This window comes from Herpailurus yagouaroundi, unplaced genomic scaffold, assembly GCF_014898765.1.
Source record: "Herpailurus yagouaroundi ecotype Mexico unplaced genomic scaffold, PumYag 77, whole genome shotgun sequence".
Classification (NCBI taxonomy): Eukaryota; Metazoa; Chordata; class Mammalia; order Carnivora; family Felidae; genus Herpailurus; species Herpailurus yagouaroundi.
This window is the reverse complement of record NW_024412388.1, coordinates 72,778,731-72,804,519: the sequence shown is the minus strand read 5'-3', so window position 1 is coordinate 72,804,519 and position 25,789 is coordinate 72,778,731. Positions and strand designations below refer to the sequence as shown.

General features: G+C 37.8%; 1 protein-coding gene across 3 annotated transcripts in view; it reads left to right on the top strand.

Moving 5' to 3' along the window:
- Positions 1 to 25,789, top strand: part of ZNHIT6 (zinc finger HIT-type containing 6) — a 107,141-nt gene that overhangs the window by 44,271 nt on the left and 37,081 nt on the right. Inside the window, exons 9-10 of one of the 3 annotated variants that reach the window (XR_005788725.1) lie at positions 9,694 to 9,818; positions 21,755 to 21,973. Coding sequence is in view for 2 of the 3 variants with exons in the window: in XM_040470842.1 (XP_040326776.1) it covers positions 9,694 to 9,818; positions 13,641 to 13,681 (166 nt within the window). In the remaining variant the exon portion in view is untranslated. Of the gene's footprint in view, positions 1 to 9,693; positions 9,819 to 13,640; positions 14,673 to 21,754; positions 21,974 to 25,789 lie in introns of those variants that run through there. The other 2 variants (XM_040470842.1, XM_040470843.1) reach the window with 2 other exon arrangements.

The window sequence follows — 25,789 nt, the reverse complement described above, 5'->3', positions numbered from 1 at the left end:
GTGTGTTAATTCACTTAAATATATGTGTGCTTCTATTTGCTAGATGTTGCTACCATTTTAATACCCAAAAGGAGGACTGAGACAACTAATGGCCAAAGAGTAAATGTTTTTGGCATGGTGGGCCATACTGTCATAATTGTCAACTCTGCTATTATAGCCCATAAACAGCTATAGATAATACATAAATCAGTGGTATGGCTTGTGTTCCAGTAAGACTTTGTGCACAAAAAACAGACCAGTGGGCTGGATTTGACCTGCTGACCATAGTTTTCCAATCTCTGCTCTAAAGGATTTTTATTGGTCATTTGTGACAGTATCATTTAGTTAGCTGAGGGCTTCAATTCTCAATATGTAAAATGAGAGCAACAGAAAAAGAGATTATAATAACTCCCAGTGTAATTTAAAGTTCCTTCTGAGAAAGCAGTACCTGCTCAGAAGACAGGCTTTTTGATAAATGAACTTGACCTAAAGTATCCTCGAGTCCCTTCCATGTGCCGGCACAGTATGATACACAGGCCTCTAAAAGACTAGCCCTCAAGGAGCTCACAGTCTAGGAGAGAAAGTAGATATGTGGTAAATGCTACAGTAGATCTGCATTTAGTTTTATACTAAATGTACCAGGCATAACAGGTACCTGGAAAGGCCTGGACATTTTACATAGACACTCCAGACTTGTCCTATTTTTATGGAAGCACACCCCAATCGCCATCACTCTGCTTCCAAAGATTGGCACATGAAGTCGCGACTTTAGATTTTAAACCCAAGCCAAACTAAAGTATTATTAAAGTTTTGACTTAATGAACATCACAGAAGATTGTTACTCTTCTTGGGGATACTACCCTATTGTACATGCACAGATTCTGTTGTTTCATAGTGTACTGGTTGTATTTAATAATTTTTGGAACACCTTTTTCTTTCTTTCTTTCTTCCTTTTTTTTTTTTGAAAAGCAACCAGCAAAAGTATGAGTTCTTTTTCTTGGATGATTTTATTTCCAGGCTGAGAGGATGTTTTTTAAATAAAAACTAAGATTACTTTCTTTGGATCTGTAACATGAAATGTTTTAAAAATCATTTACAGTGAAGTTAAAGAGGTAGGATACTTTTTTGCGTGTCACTTTAGAGAAATTGGTTTTGCCTGTGTGAAGGCCTCAAATGAGATCCACCTGACCTCTTTTACTCACACGCAATTCCCAGAAAGCAAAGACCTTTTCTACCTGAGAGCAGACCTGATGTCCAGTTCATGTAACTCACTCAGATTCTGACTTCTTAGATTCTCAACTCTGTCTGCAGGATACCACCTCTCAGCCTTAGTTGATTCTAAGAGCCTGGTCTCTTGCCCAAATCTCCTCAGAGCCCTGCCACATCCCTCCTTGCTTTCCACCTGGCCCATTTCCCTATTAGCCAGTATCCCTTCTTACCATAAACATTTCCCCAGCTGAGCATTTAACCTGTATTTCTTCTTTTCTCAGAACAGTGCTTCTCACATTTCAGTGTTCATCATAATCATTTGAGACAGTTGTTGGAAATATGAATTTCCAGCCTACCCTCATAGCCTCTGGTTTAGTCAGTCTCACATAGGACCCACAAACCGGCATTTTTTTTTTTTTTTTTTTTTTTTTTTTTTTTTTTTTTTACATCCTCTGCCTCTTAAGTTCTGCCTGTGATCATACTTTGACAAACACTGGCAAGGGTGTAAACTCCTTGAGGACGTTTTGGTTCCCATACAGTATCTAGCATATTTTCTGTATAATAAGCATTTGGTAAGTATTTATTCAGTTGGATTATTGAAGCTGTATAAAGAAATAAGTAATTTGATTTTAAGTTGGATTTATTGAAATCAGATTCTGACATCTTTAAAGATATTAATCTTTATCCTTTGCTTAATTGAACCAGAAGTAGAAAATTAAATTATCTTATTTCAGGCTTACAGAAAATAATTGGGAAATGTACTTTGAGGATACTCTACATAAGAAATTTATAGTATGTGGTTAAAAGCTGGGATTTTTAAAAATGTCCTGCTGTTAGAAAACTGAAGATCTTGGAAGTTAACATTATTTTGAGAATAATGGCACAGAATTAAATACATTATCAGAGAACATTAAAGGGATTCCAGCATGTCTGAGAACAGCATCAGCTGCTTTCAGATGTCCTGTGAAAATTGCAGGCTCCGTTGCTGCCTTTTAGTTAGATCCCTTGAAAGTAACTGTGATGTTAGTAAATAACAGCAGCGGGCTCTCTAGATGGGATCAGTTAAATTTTTCCCTTTTCCTTTTCAAATGCGATTCTATTAATGAGTACTGCAGAGACAAGTGGGGTAAATTACTTAATCTAAGAATCAGTAGTAAACAAATTTGCATGTAGTAGAAGACGCCGCCATCCATGCTTGCCCATCACATTAAGAGATGCATTTCCAGTAAAATTTTACTTCAATTGTTGTATGTTTGTGTTTTGACCAATTTTATACTAATTGTCAAAAATTACTCCATCCAGAAGAAATTGTAACATTTAAAGCATTAAAGTCACAGGTAATAAAATTAAATTTTTAGCTTACATACACATTTTTGATACAGAAAAGTATGAATGGGTAATCAATAAAAGATTTTTAAACACAAATGTATTATTCAGGATAAAATTCTTTGGAGAACTGGAGTGGAAATACAAGTTCAAGGAGAAGAAACCATATAAGATCTGACTGTTGAGGAAGAACTTGTTCATATTATCTTTTAAATGGATGATACTGATATCACATTGCTGTGATATTTCGATTCGAGTGAATTTACTTAGGAGTGATGTAACATTTTCATTTTAAATCATCAGTTTTTCCACCACACGATAAATTCTGTTCTTTTATTTAAACTTGTGAATAAAGATTTTAAATGAAATTTTAGATGTCTATTTAAAAATATAAAAAAGTATCCTTGTTTTCCAAAACTATTTTAGGTCATAATATAAGCAAAAAAATGTGAAGATCCTGAATAAGTTTTCCCAAACACAAAAAAATGTTTGCTGCGAGGGTGAGTTAAAATCAAGGTTAAATCTAGAGGCAAAAAGACATCTTTAGGAAGCATAGTATTACTAACAACCTCTTAATGAGTGCCTCCTACTGTTTTTTAGTGCTTTGGTAAGCATTTTGTGTACATTATACGTATACATTATGGTATTCATGCATTATAGATTTTACACATATTATAATTTTACAGAGAGTGCTGCCTGCAGCTTTATAACCACCAAATGGTGATACCTAAATCCAAACCTAGGCCTGCTTATCTCCAGTGCATTGGTATGTTCTCTGCAATATAGCACATGCCATAAATGGACATAATCCATGTTCTCAGATTATGTAAAACCACCCCAGTTCTTTGTTATAGCTTTCTGGGATTGTTGATTATTTTTCATAGAGTCATGATCAAGATGAGTATGTGCTCAAAATGGTATTAACCTTTGGTCACAGTTTGGATATAGACTCGAGAACAAAGGAAGCAAGAGATCATTTGAAGACTAGAAAGTGTTAGAATCAACCTGAAGAATGTCCATACATAATAAAGGAAATACATAGAGCACTAAATATTTTTATCAGAGAAGAAATGTCCAGTGGGCTTTGTGTGGCATCCTGCTTGAAGCAGTTTTATGGTAAGAACTGTAGTTAGCTGTAGGAAAGCTGATGCTTACCTAGTTGCCACAGCTGGGTTAGTGTTTACAGGACAGATGCAAGCACAGCTATCCAAGTTTCAGTAGCTCTGACCCTGAGAATTTTAATTTGACAGGTTGTACTGAAGAGTAGATCCAAAGTGATATGATGGTCAGTTCTTAGCAGATTGTAAGTCTGCAGTTTCCATAGTGATGATCTCATTTCAAATATATACTGTATTGATTGTTGAAGAATTATGGGAATTATGTGAAACATAAAATGAGAATTTTCTCTAAAAGCCTTGGAAGTATATTTTAATTCTCAGTGTTAATCTAAATTTATACATTCTAGTTATATGGTAATTGGTAACCAACTTTATATACTCTTCGGAGGGAATAACTTGATTAGTTGAAATTTCTAGGTGATTTCAGATATTTCATATTAGCCAAAGAGCTTCAGCCTCCCCTCTAACCAAACCTCTCTCTCCTTTTTTAAAATTTTTAAAAATGTATTTTATTTTGAGAGAGAGAGAGTGAAAGCGAGCCAGGGAGAGGGGTAGCGGGAGAGAGGAATCTTAAGCAAGCTATAAGTTCCGTGCAGAGCCCAATGCAGGGCTTGATCCCATGACCCTGGGATCATGACCTGAGCCAAAATCAAGAGTTGGACGCTCAACTGACTGAGCCACCCAGGTGCCTAATTTTTTTTATAAGTACCAAAACTATGAATTCTATATATATTCCCATATCTATTCTCCACTCAGTCCTGTGGACACCCAGCTTATTCCTGACTCTACCTTGTACATTACTTTCTTCCTGGGAAGCCTTCATCCTTCACCTCGAGTGAATACCTAATAGTTCACCACTATTTTCCCAGTGCCTTGAACAGTATCTGGTATATGGCAGACCCTCAGTAAATAGGTATTGAGTGACAAATAAATGAACAAGCAAACAGTAGAGTGAAGGAACTCAAGATCTGCTTTATGCATTTCCGTATGTGACCCTCTGCAAGATACTTAATTTCTCAGGGCTTCATTGCCCTTAGCTGAAAGACCAAAGGAAAAAAACAAAAAAACAAAAAACTGGAGTAAGTTCTTGCCAACTCTAAAGTAATATAATTCTGTGGTATAGTTAATTCATGAACTATTTAACCTTTAACAAAAGTTTCTCTGAAGAAGCTGGTCACCATATTTTGCAAAGTGTTACTTCCTAATAAAAATTGAAGATTAAGAGTCTGTACTACTCATACTCTTACATTCAACTTAGTACCAGATGAAATATGTCTTGTTAACAAGAGTAAGGCTAATTAAAATTCCCTGTGTTAATTAGGAAAAAAATGCCTGAAGGAGGAGGGATTTTAAGAACCAGATAAAAACGGGTAGCTAGGGTTAGCAAATGAAGTGCCTAGATATCAAAGGCACTGTGCAGCCTGTAAGAGCATCTTCAGGTGGATAAGGAACAAAGAATGTTTTTTTGAGTGTCTGCTTAGCTTTAGATTTCTATCATGACACTTGTCCCAATGAAATGTGATAATTGTTTCTTTGGTGCCCTCAACAAACTGGGTTTTATTTCTATGACCTTTTGTTATCTAGCAGACTACCTGTATGTGGTAAACAATAAATATTTGAGGCATTAATTGATGAATAAGTGCTTACAGCGTTTCCACATGTATTACTAATTGTAATAGTATGTATCCTATCTACAAGATAGTAAGCTTAATAAGCTCTGAGAAATTGACCTACATAAAGAAACCAGTTTATACTTACAAAGCCTGAATTTGGACATGGGTCTGTTTGTCTCTACAAGTTCATACTTCTCCTACTAACTAGTCTTGTCATAGATCATGAACATAATTCCTAAATGTGTCATATCCCTGCTAGAGGTGCTATATAAAATCTTTGTGGAGTATAAAAAGTTATTACTGATACTAGTTTGGGCAAGTTCCACTTTAGAAACATTTTCAGCTGTTAAATTCACTTATTTAATCTTTACAAGCTAGATAACTTTTCCATCATACTGATGAAGAAAGCTGAGAATCCTTAAGGAGTCACAGATCTTAAGGACCTTAAGAGCCTTAAGGATCTTAGGATTGGAGCCCAAGCCTCTGGATTTAAAAGTAATTGAGCTTCCAGTGAGGATCAGAAAAGACTGAACAAATGGCATCTAGAACAAGTAAGAGCCTTGTAAGACCCTCCTTAAGTTTTAAAATGTGTAATTGGTCACTTTATTTTACCACATCCCATAGCTGTCATACCATGGATAGACTAGAATCATTTACCACTGCAGTTCTGAACTATTGAGCTTTCTGAATGAGGAGGCATATGTCTACACTTGCAGAATTATAAAGCTGGAGTCATCTTGGTGGTCACCTCATCCGGTGACTTTATTTTTTAGTGGAAAAAGGTCTGTCACTTAGGGACTACTAGGAGATTGTTAAATTTGGAGAGTATTCATGCTTAGTTTCAGTATTTTGTAGGAGGAGAAAGGGAGATGATGTAAGGTGTGTCAGTAATCAGATGGGAAATAAAATGGTTTAGAACTTTTTTTTAAATTCTGTCTCCTTTTGAGTTATGAGAAATTGTTTTTTAACCCTAATTTGTAGATAAAGTGGAGGAAGAAGTTTGAGAACTTGGCCAGTTTCTTTGAAAGTTAGTAACAGAGCCAGGATTAAAAGCATACCCTTGAATATCAAGACAACTTTTATTTATATAATGTCAATCACTGTAACACCTGTTTAGCCTACTGAGCCATGCTGGCCTTATAGTGCCCCTGTGAAGCTGCCTGTACAGGGTCAGCTACCAGGCCTGTGAGGGTAAGCAAGTGAAATAACAAGAGGAAATGTCTCAGAGAGTCCCTAAGGGTAAGAAAAAAAAAAAGACAAATGTTGGTGTCTTAATCCTTCCAAACCTAAGTAGTTTGTCTTATGGTAGCAGTGCCGTTCTACTAATGGGAACTCCAGAGTTTGAGAAGATTTCAAAACGATAAAGCTGTCCCTTAGGATTCAATAGCTTAATGGCTTGCAAAAGAGCTAAAGACTGAATGTTATAGGCAGTGCCAAGCTGGACTCTACACCTTGCCTAAAGATAATAGAAATAGAAACATTCAAAGTACTTTTAGCCTCCTGGAAGTAAATGCGATCTAAAACAGTGGTTTGAAAGTTGTAAGGCTATGTTTAAAATGTAAAATGCGTTAGAAGGGAAATAGGCGTTTCTGTGCTTACAGAATAAGTGCCATTCTTTGTTACTCAGAAAAAACTGTTCTGAACTTTAGTTTCCATCAGAATGTGTTTTATTTTAGGTAAATATAAATATAAAGTTTTGTTTATGGCTTAAGTAAGTGAGCTAACAGTTTTCAAGTGTGGAAACTGGGGGTCAAAGAAGTAAAGTAACTTGTCCAGAATCACAGAGCAGTAAGTGATGGTGCCAGGACTGGAATTCAAGTGTTAGACCCAAACAGCCACTAAAAGTTGCTGTTTCGTTTCATGCAGATCACAAAATGTTACCCCATATGTGTTTGGTAGCTTTTCTTTATAAACAGTTCACATAATTTACTTTTTAATCACGGGCAAATAGTAGACTAAGACTAACCACCAGTAGTAGAAAAATCACAGAAGTTCAGAATTTCAGCTAAAAAGATTATCTAGTGAAGTCCAACCTCTTTAACAGACTGGAAAGCTGAGGCCTCAAAGCTTACTGACACTCAATAGCAATATTGCTGTGATTAGAAGTTTGAGACATTTTAGGGTAAACACTAAGGAAAATTCAGTGATTCTAATCAGAACCATCAACATACCAGATTTTCACTGTATTTGAATAAAATATTTTAAAAATAATTTATTATAAGTTCTTAGAAATCTTTGTGCATGCTAAGTGCTTTGTAAAAGAAAGTAAAGTGCCTATTCCACACATAAAAGAGGGACCAAAAATTTTTTTAACTAAACATGTAATCATTGTAGTTTTAAGATTGAAGTAGTGTATAACTTATTACATGGTGATTTTTAAGTATCGCTAGGTGTTCCTGTGCTGGGAATGTATTTTATACTGTGTCAGCAAGATTATTAGGCTGTAGCTACCATGTGGCTTTTGAAGAATTTTTTTTTTTTTTTTAATCTTTGGAAATCTAGAAAAACCTAATGGGATTACACAGATTACCTAAAACGTTAAGTGTACAATGAAAATTATTTCTCAAAAACTGAAATAAGTAGAAAACATTCCCATATTTGTGAAATGTCTCTTAATAGAAGTCTTAGGATTCAGTTGAAAATACACAGAAGATAAGTCACTGCAAGCGTTTGTAGGCTACTACTTGAAAGTTTCCTATTTGAACATTCAAGTCATATTTTCTCCTTAGAAAATTTTGGTTATATCCATTTTATATTTTACTTTAAAAGTTAATCTTACACTTTGATATCTAATTCAATCTCATTTTTCTCTTATATATAATTACTGCTAACTTTTAAAAGAACACTGCTTATTTCAAAGGGAAATAATGTTTAAAAGATGTGAAGCATTTAATCCTTGAATGCTGGAACCACTTTTAAAGTATCATAAGCACATCTGTGTTACATTACACAGGGAAAAGAATGTGTGCGTTCCGTGGCCTATGGGCACTAGGGTGGCTGGTTTAGGAAAACTGAGTAAGTTGGGTTTTTTTTTTTTTTTCAACATAAAAAATTTTCTGTAATTCTAAAACAAAGAATTGAATTCCAGGGGTGGGGCATGTGGTCATGCAAACATAAGTAATGTTTTGGTTTTACACTTGTTCTGTCACTTGTCACCTTCTGAAAAAGAAATCAGAGCATTTTGATAATAAGCCCTTCCATTTTCCCTTATTTGAAAACTATTCCATGGGACAGACTTGCAGAGGAATCATGCACTGCGTGTCTCTCTTAGTCAGCTGCGAGTTACGGTGCAAATAATTTATTACTAACTAGGAAATACCAAAGTTTGTGAATGATTTACTCTTCACAGACTCAAATGTATTCCAGGGATCACTTCATTCTTGATCACTTGTACTCCATCCAATGTGTTTTCTTGAGTGGGACAGAAAAGGATGGACTTAGAGCTGTCAGGCTGGGTATCGCCTAGGATGTGTGTTTTGCATGTGAATATCATCTGGCATTGGTGGAGATGAAAGAAAAAAGGTTGGAGAACTTCTGCGCTACACTGGTGAACATGTTCTCAACTTTTTCCTCTTTAACATGACAGTATTCACATGCCAACACGTTCCCATAGGCAACTCCTAGTGAGCTAGCTGAAATTCTGCCGCTTCCCCTGCTACCCAAGAAAGCAAGCAAGGGGGAGAATGTTAGGGGAATGCATCTTTGATCAACTAAAAACAGTTTTTTTAAGTAATGGCTTGAGAGTTGCACACCATAAAGAATTTTAGCATCTAATTAATTACCTGTGGCACATTTGACAGCTATGTCATGTTACCATGACTGATAAACTCCGTATTTCCTAAATTTTGTGCTTCAGGCTCATCCAGAAACTTAAACTTGGTTTTTTGTTTTGTTGTTGTTTTTTTTAATTTGAAGATAAAGGAAGGCCAAATTTAATTGTATGGTAATGTAAATTTCTGGGAACGATTTATAATTAGAATGAGCTTATTACAAAAGTATTTGTAGTCCGTTATTTTAACACCACATATTACTGAAAATTATCATGGGATAGGGTTTTTTTGTTTGTTTTTCCTTTAAAGGTCAAACTAAAGGTATTTGAGGAATTTGAATTTTTAGCTAGTCATTCTTTTGTCCAAGAAGAATTCATCACACATTAAACATAGATATTACATAAAAGTTAGTTTTACTCTTTGTGATATGAAAATGACAAATGTCATCAAATATGACTAATGTCATATTTGATACACTCTTGATTTTATTTTAGAACCTGTATAGTAATAGCTCTTTTACCTGGTTTTCTTAGAGATGTTATAAGGAAATAACTATTAATGTCATTAACATTTAAAAATTTTCTAATGGAAGGGACTCTTTTATTTATGGGTAACTTTGAATATTAAGGGTGTTTTTTATTTTTGTTTTTGTTTTTGTTTTTTTTTTTTTATTGTAAGATATTACGAACTGGATCCTTATAAAAGTCTCCGTGACAATTTGAGGAACAAAGTGATCATTGAGTATCCAACATTACATGTGGTATTAAAAGAATCCAGTAATGACATGGAAGTTCTTCACCAAGGTAAGTGTGCATCTGTTTGTCCCTGTAACACTTAGAGTAACTCTAGGGAACCCGAGCACTTACGTGACTGTCTTTATTTCTTCGTATATGTGTTTTCCCACTGTATTTACACACTTAACTGAATTTGCTCTATAGCTACAGTTAATTCTGTAAGGAACCAAATGAATGACTGCTGATTCTGTCGTGTTTGAGAGCACATAAGCTTGTCATAATCAATTTAAGATGAATATGTTTGAATGGCTATAAAAGGACATTCTTTGCCTTCTTGGAGTTCTGTGTGTTTTTGTCTTTTTTTTTTTTTTGAGCTAATAGTCTTTAACAGTCTGTCCAATAACAAATAAATTTATTCTCTAGTAAAAACTCTCTCTTTAGGGATTCCTAAAATGAGGGATTGTAAAACATTTTTAGTATCCTACATTATAGAAAGGGATGTATTTGAAAGAACATCATGTTAAAATTTGGACTGTGTTTAAATAAGCTAGTGCCGTTGCCTTGACCTTTATCTTTTTTAAAACCCCCTGGTTTTATTTTCTTTGATTTTGTTTCTTTGTCATTTTCGTGATTCTTTAAAAGTAGATACTGACCTTCTTTGGTGAGTAGTGGAGTTGGGAGGAAGTATGAAAACTGGAAATAGTACATGTAAAAATTTAGTATATAAAATGACTTACCCATGTTTGCAACTGCTGATTAAAGTAAGCTGTTTGTGTTGCCGAATACACCTCCAGAAAAAGGATGAATAAAATTCAGAAATTACTTTTAAAAAGGGAGAGAGGTTACTCAGCTTAAACCATTAGATACCACTTTCAGCTAAGAATTACAGTTACAGGACAAGTTTCATTGTAACAGTCTCCAGAGGACCATTGAATCCTTGGATTGGATTGAAATCTATTTTTTAAACAAAATTATTTGAAATATATGGTTTAGATTTATTGTTCTGCCAGCATCATAGGCTGTACTAGGCAGTAACCTTTGTTTTAAGGTGTTCTCTTACATGTGTATAATAGGTTTTTTTTCTTGGCAAAAGATGAATAGCAGAGTTTTTATTTTTCGAAGTGGGCAAAACTTTGTCAGCGTCACAATTTGACTTAGATTTTTAGCTAGCAAACATGAAGTTTCTGATAATCACTTATGGGCCTCTAAATCCTTAGGTTAACTCTTGGCTTTATGTCTTTCACAATTTGAATGAAAATATCCAATTTTATTTTCTCAAATTAAATTAGAAGTGTGTCGTAAATGGCCAGTGTCGCTTTTTTTTTAAGCTGTGTAAAATCTTACTTTTTCCTTAATATAATTCACATAGCTCTCTAAATGCTGGTTTCAGGGAAAGATGTTTGGTAATGTGGGTTACTAGCCAGGGCAAACATGTCTGTGTAAATAAACATAGCACACACAGCCCCTCTTTCACCTTGTTTAGGAATGCACACTGAGGAAGCCTTCCTGTAATGAAGCAAAAAGAAAAGGCTACTTTTGTAGTATATTTGGAACCTGATTAAGTAAAATTTGCTATTTTGGGGGGGGGGTACGTGATATTTGACTTATTTACAGGAAAAAAAGTGACTGGTGCTTTCAGGATAGAGGATCATTTAGAGCTGCTGTAGCAAAAAACTTAGTCTGACAGGATTTGAAGGACCATACCACTGTTGTCACATCAGAAATACACACACTTTAAAAATAATGCCAGGTCTTTCATACGTACATATCTTTGTGTGAGCACTTAACGTATCTGATTCTTTGTACATTCTCAACAGCTTTGGATGTTCGGCAGGGTGGTCCCTTAATGCTGGAGGAGGGTTATATAAGAACAGGGCATTTTCTTTGGAGAGCCTTGAAATTCTTTCTCTCTCCGGAGGAAAAAATGTTGGATTTTGATCTTGAGTTCAGAGCACAAGGTGTCTCTCTTCTAGTTTGGGAAAAATGTGTTTCTGGGCTGGGATTCAGTGGTTTTCACACTTGATCATTGTTCTAATGTTTGTTACGGTTGTAGATTGCCATAATTTTTTTTTCAAAAGTCTGCCAGTATTGATGGGCAAGAGGCAAGTTTTGTTTGTTTGCTTTCTGCTTTTTAAGGAATGTAAAAGGTTGACTGTAAAAGGTTGAGCAGTTAAGGTAGCCCAGTAGATTGGGAATGTGGTGTGCTTGGTCACCATCTTTATCAGTCCAGCGGGAAGTGCTCAGAATGGTGTTTCTTACTTCACAGATCCCTATTTGCCAACGTAAGTAAGTAGATTTAAATGACTTAATAAGAACATGCTGCATTTCAGTCTTAGGAAAAAAGAATGGACTGCTATTAAAAGAAGAAAACAGGCAATTTCAAGAAAGCAAAGAAAGAGTTTTCCCCGAATTGCAATGCCAAATACTACAAAGCTCCATTAATTTAAAAATATCAGCAAAACATATTTCTCTGTTGTTCTAAGATAACTCAAAATTAGAAAACGTCTCTGCCTTTAGGAAGGAATCCAAACCAAGATTGATGACTTGAATTAGTGAAAATACATAGCACAGCAGCTACTCATGCATCAGTCCCTTGTTGGGCCAATAAATCCTTTCATCCATTCTCCTCCCCTCATTCCTCCTTCCCCCACCCACCCACCCCCACTTTTTCTTCTTCTCTTTCACTGTGTGTGTGATACATTGGGGTAAGGAGATGAGAATGGATCTCAGGCACACGAACAGACATCTAAACTTTACAGGGCAAGAGTTGCTATAATAAAATTTGTATAAATTGCAAAGAAAGCCAGAGAAGAAACAACTGACTTGTATTATCATGGAGACACTTGAAAGGACTCTGCTGGAGTTTGTAAATTTCCACAAGCATCAGGACCACATCTTGGATGGAACCTGTCTCAATGTTTTATTTATAAAAAGGATTCAGGAGACATCATCTTGGTTGCTGGGACAATCTGAAATCTAGGTAACATCGGCAAACCCCAAGGAACTCGGCGATTGAATATGAGGCAAGATCTAGGTTTATGATTCCAGCGTCACCTCCTATTAAGCTGTGGGCCCTTGAGCATTCACTTTACCTCTGAGCTTTATTTCCCTTATCTTTTTAATAGAAATAAATGGCTGTAAGCCTGAAGCAAAATAATCAGTATTTTAACCTTAACTTTCATAGTGTTTTAATATAGGATTTCCATTTAGCTTCACTGTGCCATGAAATAGAGCTGTTATTCTGGTTCCCATTTTGCACATTGCAAAACAAAAAGAGTGACCTGCATTCATACTGATTCAGCAGACAGGCTACGCTGGGAGGTAAACGTAAGGGGGAAAGATCTAGTTTCTGTCCGTAAGGAATCTCAGCTTAGTAAGTGAATCATAGTCTTGCTGTAGTAAGGACAGCTCCTTTAAAGGAACTCCATTTCTGCTGTATGCTATCTTTCCTGTCAAAGGAAGGAGAAGGCGATTAGCTAGTCTTCTCTCAGCCTGCATTCACTCAGCATATACTGACCCTCAATTTTAAGTTAAAAAAAAATTATGGAAAAATTTATTCCAACCACACTTGGCCAGCCTATGTGATAATAGTGATCTTTTCAGTGGTACCAATATGGGATCATAACCACACTGTGAAGTGACCATTCCCAAGTCTTCCACAGAGTCAGGAAGCATGTTGCCTCACAAAATATAATTGCCACTCTCAGACATCGTCTCTTTATTGTGGCCAGAACTGTATATCCCGGCTGCCTGGAACATGACATGGTTTGTCTGTCCCCATGAGCAGTGCTGTTGGTATGCATCAGAAGGAAGGAGAGAAGAAGGAAAAACAGTACAAGCTAAACAGAATCAGTATAAACACTTGACTGTATGTTTACTTATTTTTTTCAGTGAAAAGTGACTCTACCAAGAACATTGGCAATGAAAATTGAGCACTTCTTCTGGAGGAAGAAGGCGGAAATTCCCAGACAATTGCAGAGGACTGTGCATTGACTAGCTGTTGGATGACTGGGATATTATCAGCGGGTGGTTGAAATTTTTTGTTTCTCTGAAAGTAATTAAACAATCTAAACTAAACTAAAAATCTAAACATTTTTTTTGAAAAAGATGTAGCCTCTTAGATTGACTTGTAAGGCCCTTACTCCTAAGAACTCTTTTTCTGCACCTGATCAGCATAGTGCTTATTTTAGTTAGGCCCAGGGTTTTAATATGCTTAATTCTGTAGGCTGAAAACTTTTTTGTCTGATAGTTTGATGCAAGACTGGAGCCAAGGATCACCTGTGTCTGCCGCAAAATTGGCATCCTTGTTAACAGAACCTCACTAAACATAAAGGCCGTGTGACACATCCTGTATCCACAGGAGAACTGATCTGTCAGTTGCCCATTTTTGTCTTTGGGATTCTTTGTAACTTATTCTCTTGACATGACTGAGTGGATCTTTTACTTGGTTAGCATCCAGTAGAGTGTCACATGTACAGGATGAAAAAATACTGTTAACTACTATTTCTTCTATTCAGTTCAGAAAATCAGTGGCTCCTCATCATTTGAACCATCGGTGCTTACGAATTTGGGTGTCCTTGTTTGCACAGTGAGCTGTGTCTTATTATGAATTCTGTGCCTTTCATCCTGTTCCCATTTCACTCTCCTCATTACCACACAGGGGTGTTATGATGAGCAGTTTTATGCTGTTTTGAAACATCTAGCAATAACTAAAGAAAAAAAAAACCACTTGGAACTCTTCAAAGTGTTATTGGAATGTATATGTGCATTTATGTATATACATGGCTTAATTTATACCTTATGGCAGCTCTGTATACATTATGATCTCACATATTGAAATTAAAGTTTCCTAGTTTTATTGGAATTTATACAGTTATGAAATTGCAATATGGCTATAAAAGAGTAAAAGATGATTACATCTGTGTTGCATCTGTGTATTTAATGGTTAAGAAAACAATGATAAAATTGGACATTGGTGAATTCATTTGTAGTTTATAATTGGAATAAGTTTTAGACCAAAAGGAAGCCAGAGACATTAATTAAAGAAGCTTGTGGAAAAAATAGAATAATGAGAGGATGAGCATAGGAGAACACAAATAAGTGTAACTTGGGATCAAAACTGGAGAAGAGAATCCAAATACAATAACACCACAAGACCTTTAGCCATAAAAGTAATAGTGGAAATATGATTCCTAGAAAATAAGGCCTTGAAATTTGAGAAATAGGTATACTTCCTCAATCAACTTCAGGAATCTTCCTGTGCAGTGAAAGGTTTGTGTAGAATTATGTTTTTCACAGTATTTCTGGGGAGACAACTAAATGGGATTTCACAGGACTCATATTTAATCTGTAAGTGAAATTTGTTTTCTCTAAAGAAGCAAGAAATAGGATGAACTGGGGGGCTCAGTCAGTTAAACATCTAACTCTTGGTTTTGGCTCAGGTCATGATCTCACAGTTCGTGGGATTGAGCCTCACGTGGGGCTCTGCGCTGATAGCATGGAGCCTGCTTGGGATTCTCTTACTCCTCTCTCTCTGTCCCTTCTCTTAACACACACACACACACACACACACACACACACACACTCTCTCTCTCTCTCTCTCTCTCTCTCTCTCTCTCAAAATAAATAAACATTTAAAGTATTAAAAAAAGAAGAAGAAGAAACAGGATGAATTCAATCAAATGCATCACAGAATTGTTCCTGGGAAAAGTAGGATAAAGTACACAACAGGAATGTGTGATCTGAATATCCGGATGGAGAGCAATTTCCTGACAGTGAAATCTGTGATGACATAGTCTCATTTCCAAGAAAAGTATTGAATTCCATCTCTTCTAGAATTTAAATTGAAAACTGGACAACCGAAGGATTTATCCCCTGTCCAGGGTACTTTCCCCCCCTGCCCAGGAAGAAATTGAAAGGGGGGAAAAAATCTACATGATGTAATTCATGCTTGCCATTTCTATAGTCTAGAATTCTATTAGATTTTTCAATTATAGACTGTTCCTTAGGAAAGAATTTAGTGTAGTTCCCGTAAATATAAGTATACATTCATTTGATTAATATACATATTTATTCCCACAGGATTTACAACAAACATGTGTTAGTGAATAACCACGGCAGCTGCTTAGAGGGGGTGAAGTTGGAATAATTCACTGAGAGCCCTAGAAGTTCATAGTATTAAGACTTAATTTCTTTTTTTAGAGGGCCTCTCCGTTTGGATTCTTGACAAATTCGGATGAATAAACAAACTCCCTGACCCATGTTAAGTTCAACAGCCTGCATTTTGTTCACAAATCACATTTTAAAAGTAGAAAAGCTTCACCTGGCCTTCTTTATTTTTTAAACAATGATTTCAAAGGCAAGGTAGGCCTTTCATAATTGCTAATTATTGTATATGGGATTAATAGCCATAAATTACAGTAAGCAAAGCTTGCACCTGTTCATATTATAAATAGGAATTAAAGAAAGTTACTATAATAGATATTAAAGATTCCAAAGTGTAGTTGAGCCAATTTGTTTCCCTGTAGCAAGTAGTGCTATTCAGGTTTCACGATGTATAATAAGATGTTAAAGGCGTAATTAATGCCAACAGTTTCCTTTATACATTTGGTTTAATTTGGTTGACGTATACAGTGTGTTCTACCCGATTTCATATTAGTCATTAAATTTTAAGTAAAGATACCCAGTCTGCTTTTATTTAACCATACACTACTGTATTAACATTTATTTTCAAGTGGATCTTGTACGCTTTGATTTTTTAACCAGTCGTCTTTCAGTGGCAAGTAACAGAAACACAAGGTAGTGTAAGCATGAACGGCAACTTATTGGCTCATACACACAGAAGTCCAGGCATGACTTGGTCTAAACACCCTAAGAAGCCATCCTTCCGTCTCCCATACATACTTAGCTCTGATTTGTTTTTTCCTGGGTTGATTTTCTCTTTCAGGCAGACTTTCTCTTTGGGGAGGGAGGAGAGAATGGTAGACAGCACCCATGGGCAGTTTTGGCTTACATCATCATAACCAAAGCACGGCAGTGAGTTATGTAAAATTCGGGAAAGAACTTTGATTTTGCCCACATTGGGTTACATCCCATCCCTTAGCTGATGAGGAGAGGAGTTACCCCAAAGGAAGGGGAAATTATCAGAAAAAGGAGAAAGGGAGCAGGAGAGGAAAGACAGTTCCTGAGAATCCAAAACTAGCAGAGGTCCATTGTACCCTATTTGAGTTAAATAGCAAGAGGTTTCTGATTTGAAATAACATGAGTAAATTTCAAAACTAACCTGCAAACCCTCATTGGCTTTAACTAGAGATTTTAATTCCTGCTTGATGCCATTGCTGCTTTCAGTTGCCATGTTAGGCATTGAAAAAATACTTTCCATTTGTGTTTGACGTTATGTTGCTGCTGGTTTGATCACATGCACATAGCACCAGTCCGTTGCCATCACAGATTTGGCAACTTCCAGTGTTGTCAACATTTGAGAAATTTTGATATTGAAATTAGAGTTGAACGGGAGGAAAATACTTCAAAAAATGAATACTACTTAAAAAAAAAAAAATAGGCCCTTAGGGCACCTGGGTGGCTCAGTTAGTTAAGCATCCGACTTGGCTCAGGTCATGAACTCATGGTTCATGGGTTCAAGCCTTGTGTTGGACTCTGTGCTGACAGTTCGGAGCCTGGAGTCTGTTTTGGTTTCTGTGTCTCCCTCTCTGCCACTCCCCCACTCGTGTTCTGTCTCTCAAAAATGAATAAACATTAAAAAAAATTTAAAAATAGGCCCTAAAATAAACTTTTGGGGATCTTACTTCACTACAAAGTATTTTCTTTCAACTTTGGTCAGTGAAAGCTATCTAAAGTATGTGTGCATATGTTCTTTAAATGAACTGTAATGTAAACATTTCCCATATTGGAGTGTGGTGGACTGCACTCATTTTGAACTTCATAACCAAATGTATCCTTTGGTCTTTGCACACAAATCTCTTGCCAGTTTTCTTTTCTTGCTGAATCAAGTACCAGAATCCTTACCCTTTATGACTTGGCCCCAACCTCCTGATTTTATAGCCTTCTCTGTCTCTCTCTCTCTTCCTTCCTTCCTTCCTTTTTTCCATCCTTTCTCCCCTTTCTTTTTCGCCCTTTGCCTCGGTCACACAAAACAACAAAGAAGATATCTATATGGACGTCCCAGGTTTTTCCCCACCCCCGATGTGCCTGCCTTTTTGCTCATTGTCTCTACAAGAATGTATTCTACCTATTCTTTGAGATCTAGCTTAAGCAGTCATAGCTGTGATCCCCGCATGTGGAAGTCCTAGTTATGATCACACTGTATGTGTCTCTTTATTGGCTGATGCTAATGCCATACCGGTTATTAAATGTTTGGGGTGATTTTTTTTTGTTGTTTTGTTTTGGGGGGGGGTGGTTTTTTTTGTTCTGTTTTTTGAGAGAAAGAGCATGAATGGGGGAGGAGCAGACAGAGAAAATCTGAAGGTGGCTCCACACTGTCAGCGCAGAGCCTGACACGGGGCTTGGACTCACGAACCATGAGATCATGACCTGAGCCACCCAATGCCCCAGTTATTAAATGTCTTTAATATCCTATTAATAATAAGAGTAATAGCTAACATGTATCAATAGCTTACAAAATACCAAGCATTATTCCAAGCACTTAAAGTGCTTGGATCAGCATTTAAGATTTCTCCCAACAGTCCAGTGAAGTAGATGTGACAGTAAAGCCCTGCTCTAAGTGGGGGCACAAAAAATTCCGTAACATGACATGGGTTTGCATTATTGCAGGCTGAAAGAAATGACAGGTGAGCTAGTATACCTAGCTGTCCAGGAATTCCTACTGTCTAACTTTTTTTTTTTTATGTTTGTTTATTTTTGAGAGAGACAAAGACAGATTGCGAGTGGGTTAGGGGCAGAGAGAGAGGGGGACACAGAATCAAAACAGGCTCCAGGCTCTGAGCTGTCAGCACAGAGCCCGATGCAGGGCTCGAACTCATGAACTGTGAGATGATGACCTGAGCCGAAGTCGGACACTTAACCGACTGAGCCACCCAGGTGGCTCACTACTGTCTAACTTTGGAGTCCCAAGTCCATTCTGTAGTTTGGCACCATGTGGTGGCAGATGTCCACTCAGGCTAAAATGTCAATGAGACAGTTCTGAGTCAGTCCTGTATCTGACTTGTCCTCCTAGGATAACAGAATGAGTCCAAAAATCTAGGTAGTCAGTGCCTGTTTCATCATCCTTATGTGAGATTAACCTGCCCTCCGCTTCCCCACTTCTGAAACAGCCTGAATTTCTTCCCCAGCTTCACCTTCCCTCTCCTATTCTTCACCAAGAGTTAAGAATTTGAGCCCACATGGCCACTTTTGAACAGGGGCTAGGTGGAGAATGGAAGTGGTCATGTTGATAGCATTGCTGATGGGATTTACTGTAAATCCATTTTACAGATGGAAAACCCAAGACTCAGAGGTTAAAGCTTATTCTTAGGTCAAATTGTTAAATGAGAAATGATAGAGCTTGGATATTTTCCTTCACTTGATTCCTCTCTGCACCTGGGATTATCTTTCTATTTAATTGTTGCTGAAATTCTTCTAGTCTTAAAGGCCAAGCCTGTGGTTGATTATTGCGTGAGAACATAAGCACAGTTTCAGTCATGAAGTAAGCCCTCAATAAAGACTGGGCATTGAGGGGCACCTGGGTGCTCAGTTAGTTAAGCTTGGGACTCTTCATTTCAGCTCAGGTCACGATCTCATAGTTTGTGAGTTCGAGCCCCAATCGGGCTCTGTGCAGTGTGGAGCCTGCTTGGGTGTGGAGCCTGCTTGGGATTCTCCCTCCCCCTCCCCTCCCCCTCTGCCTCTGCCTCTGCCTCTCCCCCTGTCCTGCTTGTGCTTTCTTTCTCCTTCTCTCTCTCAAAGTAAACATTTAAAAAAATACGTATTAAGAAAAAAAAGATTGGGCATTGAGATGAGGTAGGAGGAATAGGAAAGCACTCTAGGTTGAAAATTTTATAAAAATTTTTAATTTTTATAGATCTCTTTCAATCTACAGCAAAAACCCTGACTGATAGGATGATAAATATTAAGAGCTAAAAACCTAGAATTTAGCATGAGCAAGGCACTATTGTAAACATAACTGTTAACATTGAATCCTCACAATCCTGAGATAGGTACTGCTGTATTTCTTTGAATCTAAAATGCATTAATGGTAAGATGTACATTTTATGTAACTTTAAGAAAGAAAAAAAAATGCTGCCAATTAAATTAATGACCTAGTGCTTTTTAAAGAACTCAATTTAGAATGTTTATACTTACATAAAGAGCTCTTTTAGGCATTTGATTTCAACAAATCTAAGACTCCATCAATTTGTACGACACACTATTTTGTATACCACCAAGAACGAAAAACAGCTTTATTAACTGTGTGACACATCCTGACTTGAGATGGTGAAATATGAAACAATAATGTAGAATTGATGTAATGTGGTATTGAGATAAATTTTTATATCATTCTATGCTCATATAAAAAGATAAACGTAAGTGAAATTAACTGGGTAAGGCATCCTGAAGCTTCACGACAATCAGGACAATGATTTATGAACCAAAATATTGAAAGGCTGCAGTTGTCCATTTGTGCCACCAGAAACAGCCACCAAGTCCACATTTGCACAGGCAGTGACAACTGCATCGTGACTGTGGCCTGGCCAAAAGCTATTTTAAGACTAAAGAGTTCAGAGATGTTAAAGTGTGGGCTCTAGAGTCAATTAGGTGTGTTACCATCTTCCCCCTTTCATATGATACGAGCAAGAAACAGATCCAAACACATTAGTCACCTGAAGAGGAAATAGGTAAACAAGGATTCAAACCAGGGCCAGGTGGGCTTCAGAGGTCACATTCTTAACTTTTAGGCCACATAGCCTCCATGGGCTCCGTCTGGGTGATCAGACTACTTTTAACATTTTTTGGAAAAGGACAGTTTCTTTACAATTCGTGAAACTGCTTTTCTTGGAGGTTTTTCTCCTCAATGATGGACAGCAGGCTAAGTTTCTCCCCGTGTGTTTAATTCCTCTTGGGTATTTCATCCATATTACTCACATATTTTGCTGGTTTGGGCATAAAAACTTCAATCGTTTCAGTTTGTTTCAAACCAGCTGTTCATGCTAATGCCGGTTTCTTTCAGTGGATTCCAGGGTCTGGGTATCAAGTCTGTTCTACTGTCCATTATGAATTGTGAATTGTACGCTACTCATTTGAGTGCTGCTCAAAGCAGTTGCAGCAGACCTCAGAGAACGTTGCTCCCCAGGACTACCTGGGTAAGGGTCCCACGGGGAAAGGATGTAAGGACGCAAAGGCAACTGTCAATGATTATCACATTGACTTTATGTCAGGTTGCAGGGGGAGCATGTGCTGGGCGTTCTGGTGACTCCCAGCTGAGAGCTGTTGAGGCTTGCCTCTGGACAGGATAGACTTGGGGAGTCAGGACAACCACAGAGGAAGTATAATTTCGGGACCTGTTGGGAATTGGCTTCAGAAGTGGAAATGGGATGGTTGGAGGAAATCCGTGAACAGACCAGAGCAGCAAATGAAAGGCCTTGTAAACAGGGAAATGTGCGTTTTAATTATTTTGTTTTGTTTTGTTTTTTTGTGTTAACTCTTAATTCCATAGAACTAAAGCCACTTTCCATGCTCTCAACCATATAACCAAGGAGAGGGAAGTATATTAAACCATGTGATTTTTAAAAGGGAAATTTCTTACCTCCCGGAGGTAGATAATGCAGGGACTATCAAGTGGTGGTTTTGCTTTTTACTGCAGACAAATGTCCCTTCTCCCAGGTTTCTGCTAAGCACTCTAAGTTATTTTTACTGTGAGAAGAGACTGTCACACCACCTCTTGGTATCATGATTTCTGTTGGCCCCTCAAACAGTCGATTCTAGGTTAGGCGCATATGGTATGAATCTGTGGTGAAGATGGTCTCCAAAGCCCAGTAACTTCTCATTTTTCCCAGAGCCCTGTGGTCCTGCTCCTGACTGCTGCTCTGTGTTCCTAAAGAAAAACAGTAGAGTCCAATCTCTGTTTTGAAGTTTCGGTGGTTGGTTGACCAGATGCTGTGATGCTGTGCTTCAGGGTCCCCGCCAACACAGAAGAGACAGCAACTTTTTCCATGTTCCTGACAGATTGGAAGGTGTTTTTTCACATTCTCTGCTTCAGATCTCTCCCTGGAAAGGTTGGTCGGTTGTTCAGCCAACATCTTTGGCCTCCGCAGCTACTGCAGCTTAGGAGCCTGTAAATAGTTCCTGCCACATTTGGACCCTCACAAACAAAACTTCTAAGCATTGGAAATGGAAAACTTGGGGTGGTGAGGAAAGCCAAGCGAGAGCGGGCATCCAGTCTTCCAGCTAATTAATTAATGGGACTCTGCAAGAAGGAAGCCACTGTTTGTGGCTGACCTGTGTATGGATAGTTGAAGGGAGAACAGGATCCAGATGTTCTTTTCTCACTTTCCTAAGTGGAAAGAGGAGCAGTTGTGAGGTTTGGTTTTGTTTTTTTTTTTCCCCTAAGCAATCGGATTCTCTTTTTCCTACCAAACTCAGGTGCCCCTTAGGAGTGAGAGGGCAAGCAAGTTCTTTCTTAGTTCCTTTCACAGATCAAAAAGTACTTGCTTTGAAATTCTATAATTGAGCCCACACAGAAGTACTTCATTATCATCTGTAATCTCCAGTAGTCCCATTTTGTCTTCCTCCAAAGAGCAGTAATGAATCTAGAAAGCTTAGGCCAAGTGATGGTACAAGTATGGATTATATTAAAAGGTATAGTGAAAATCTGTTGTTTGCTCCCCAATGTGCACCCCCCACTTCTTTCTGGTAACCATACCTTGAGTTCTTCTTGGAAACTACCAGCTCCCCTTTGTTCTCAGCCATCTGGTTTGGATGGGATTAAACCCAGCCCTAGCTCCTGGGTGGGTTTTCATCAGCCTGAAGAGATCAGAGTGCGATCGCATGTTTGGTTCCAACTGTGCAGGTGGCCTAAGCTGGTGCAATCTGAGGGAGCTACAGAACAGGCCGGGCATGGACTCTCCCGCGCTGTAAAAATGTAAGGCTAAAAGTGGGTTAGCCTGTTCTGCTTCCGTAAGGAGAGCCAGCCTGAAGCCAAGCCATCTATCCCTGTGGAGTGGTCAGATGCATTAGCCAATACATTCCTTTTCTGTTTCCTTATTCAAGTATTTGTAAATTGGGTTTTCTGTCAACTATATCAAAATTTGAAACTAGGAAATGAAGTGTGGCAAGTTATAGGCCCTTGATTATGGAATTGGCCGAATCAAGACAGGAGAACCTCTATCCTAGGCTACAGTGTAAGGACTACATTGGTCCATAAAAGAAAAATAATCTTAACTTTCCCTTTAAAGATATTTTATAGCTGTTGCACACAGCACTTCTGTGACATCCTATTTGTAGAACTTGGCCCTGTGGCCACACCTAGTTACAAGGAAATGGAAGAAAGTATTTACTCTGAGTGGCGATGTGACTAACTAAAAATTGTGGATCTTTTTACTAAGGAGAATTAAATGGGTATTGAAGGACATTGGGTATTGAAGGGTATTGAAGTCTTTTCTGTAGTTGGCCATTGGCAACTCTTTGTGGGACTGTAATAGTTGTCTAATGTCTATTGGGACCCTCAGTCCATATGTCTTCCTGGGCTGTAGCATTAAGGGACTTGAACAAAAAGTTCAGGCTGTAGGATGCACTGATTCTAGGTTGAAGCTTTGTAAATCTTACAAGAAAGAGATTTACTTTGAAACAAATGCCTCTGAAAATCAAGAAAGAATGAAATTCTTTGCTATAAGAAATCCTTTCTGCTTGTGATGGGCAGACCAAGTATATGGAGCTCAGTAGTTTGGATTCTTGACTAAATGGAAAAGCCAGATTCCTTCCTACAGTTAAGTTAGTTTGAGCAAAACAAGGAGGAAAAGTGCGATAAAGAAAGATTACCTGGAATAAGTGTGATCTCCCAAGCCTCTTCTAGAATCCTCTTGTTAAAGCCTTCCACCCTATCCAAAGGGATAGCTATGCCTTTTGAAAAGATGCAGCTGGTGTGTTGCCTTCTGACAAAGGAACGTAACTGTTCCTCCCCTCTCCAGATCATTGCTTTGTATTGCCCCCAAACAGAGGCCAGTGTGGAAGCAGAAACCAATAATTGCAGTCATCCCACACCTGTGCTGTAAATGAAACGCTATTAATCAACTAGATCTCTACTTTTATTACTAACCCATGGAATTGACCAGTGTACTAATCAGTGTTCTATAGAGAAACGGAACCAAAAGGGTATATATAGATATAGATATAGATATAGATATAGATATAGATATAGATATAGATATATAGATATATATAGAGAGAAGTAAATTTATTATAAGGAATTGCCTCTTGTGATTATGGAGTCTGGCAATTCCAGATCTGTGAGGTGAGACAGCAAGCTAGAAACCCAGGAGAACTGATGTTTCTGTTCAAGTCTGAAGGAATGTTCCAGTTCAAAGGTGGTTAAGGAAGGGAAAATCTTAGAGGATTTTTGTTCCACTCTGGCCTTCATCTGTTTGGCTGAGACCCACCCACATTGGGAGAGCTATCTGCTTTACTTAGTCTTCTAATTTAAATGTTAATCTCATCCAAAAATACCCTCACAGAAACATCTAGAATAATGTTTGCCCAAATATCTGCCCAGTCAAGTTGACACATAAAATTAACCATCACAACCAAAAACACACAGATGGGAGCCAACTAAACCCATGAAGATTTGTATCAGAGAAATCCCCAATGACAAAATCAATTGCCCAATCCCTAAATCAGTCCTCAGAACCCCATCCCCCACCACACACACACTCCAGTGTTACACCAGCCAGCAGTGGCTGCTAAAGCTGTGTGGTCCTCTAAAGAGGTTCTTTTACAGAAATAATGGACAAGGGAGATCTTCTTGGAGAATGAAATTAAGGCAACCCTGACCTTCACTTCACTGCAAGATATAGGGAGTCTTTGCCATTTCTGTCCCAAAAGATTATAATATGTTATGAGGACTGATGGCCCCTGGATGTTTTACATTCTCTGCTTTGCAATTTGGAATTTTTATTGGAGTTCTGTTTTCTCTCTTCTATTATATATAGGGTGTGGTTAGGCTTATTATTTACCCACAGATCACTGAACCATGAAGAGGTACTTAACATGATTTGTACATTGACATAAATATTGGACTTGGATCTAGCTTTAGTAACTGGATGAGATTTTATATTATCTCCTTTCGGGAAGGGAATGTGGCCTGTAGGTGTGGAAGCTGTGGGATGATGTTAGGTGGCCAGAGGTTGGACTGTCCAAAACTGCTTAGTCCTTCTACCCGATACCCCACATTTCCTTCAAGAGCTTCTTTTCCTCACTCTCAGCTGTATGGTTTGGCTGGGATTGATACTCCTCCCCATTCCACCCTCTCAGCCAAAGTAATTGGCTCAGGAATGGGCATGTCAGTCCATCTCAGGATGAGCCCCTGGGTTTGTACTAGGAATGCTAGAACTCAATCTCTCTTCCTCACTGGGCTAACTTATGGCATGTGAGCTTTAGAACGGCTGTACCCATGGTCCACAAGGGGAGCCAGCCTGAGAATCAAGCTAGAAGCAGAACTGAAGAATGATCCTACTAACATTTACCTGTCATTTCTGCAGTCCTTCTGGAGTACTTTCCTCTCATTTTCAACTGCCACAGTAACAAAAGTTTCCCAAGTGATAGAATGTGAGGAAGTTCAAATGTGCTTGACATCTTTTTGAAACAGCTTGACATCTTTTCCAAACCACTCTCCCCTGTAGTCACCTCCAATGTGTGATTGAAGTCTGCAGAACCACAGAATCTGGGGATCTGACACCCAAAAGGATTAGAGAGAGATCAATCCAAGGCCTTCCAAGATGCCTTAGGGGGTAAGCAAGGTGACTTTTAGTTGACTCATGAATATTTTTATTTTCATAAATATAATGATAATGTGAATCCTAGTAAAATATAAATAGCAT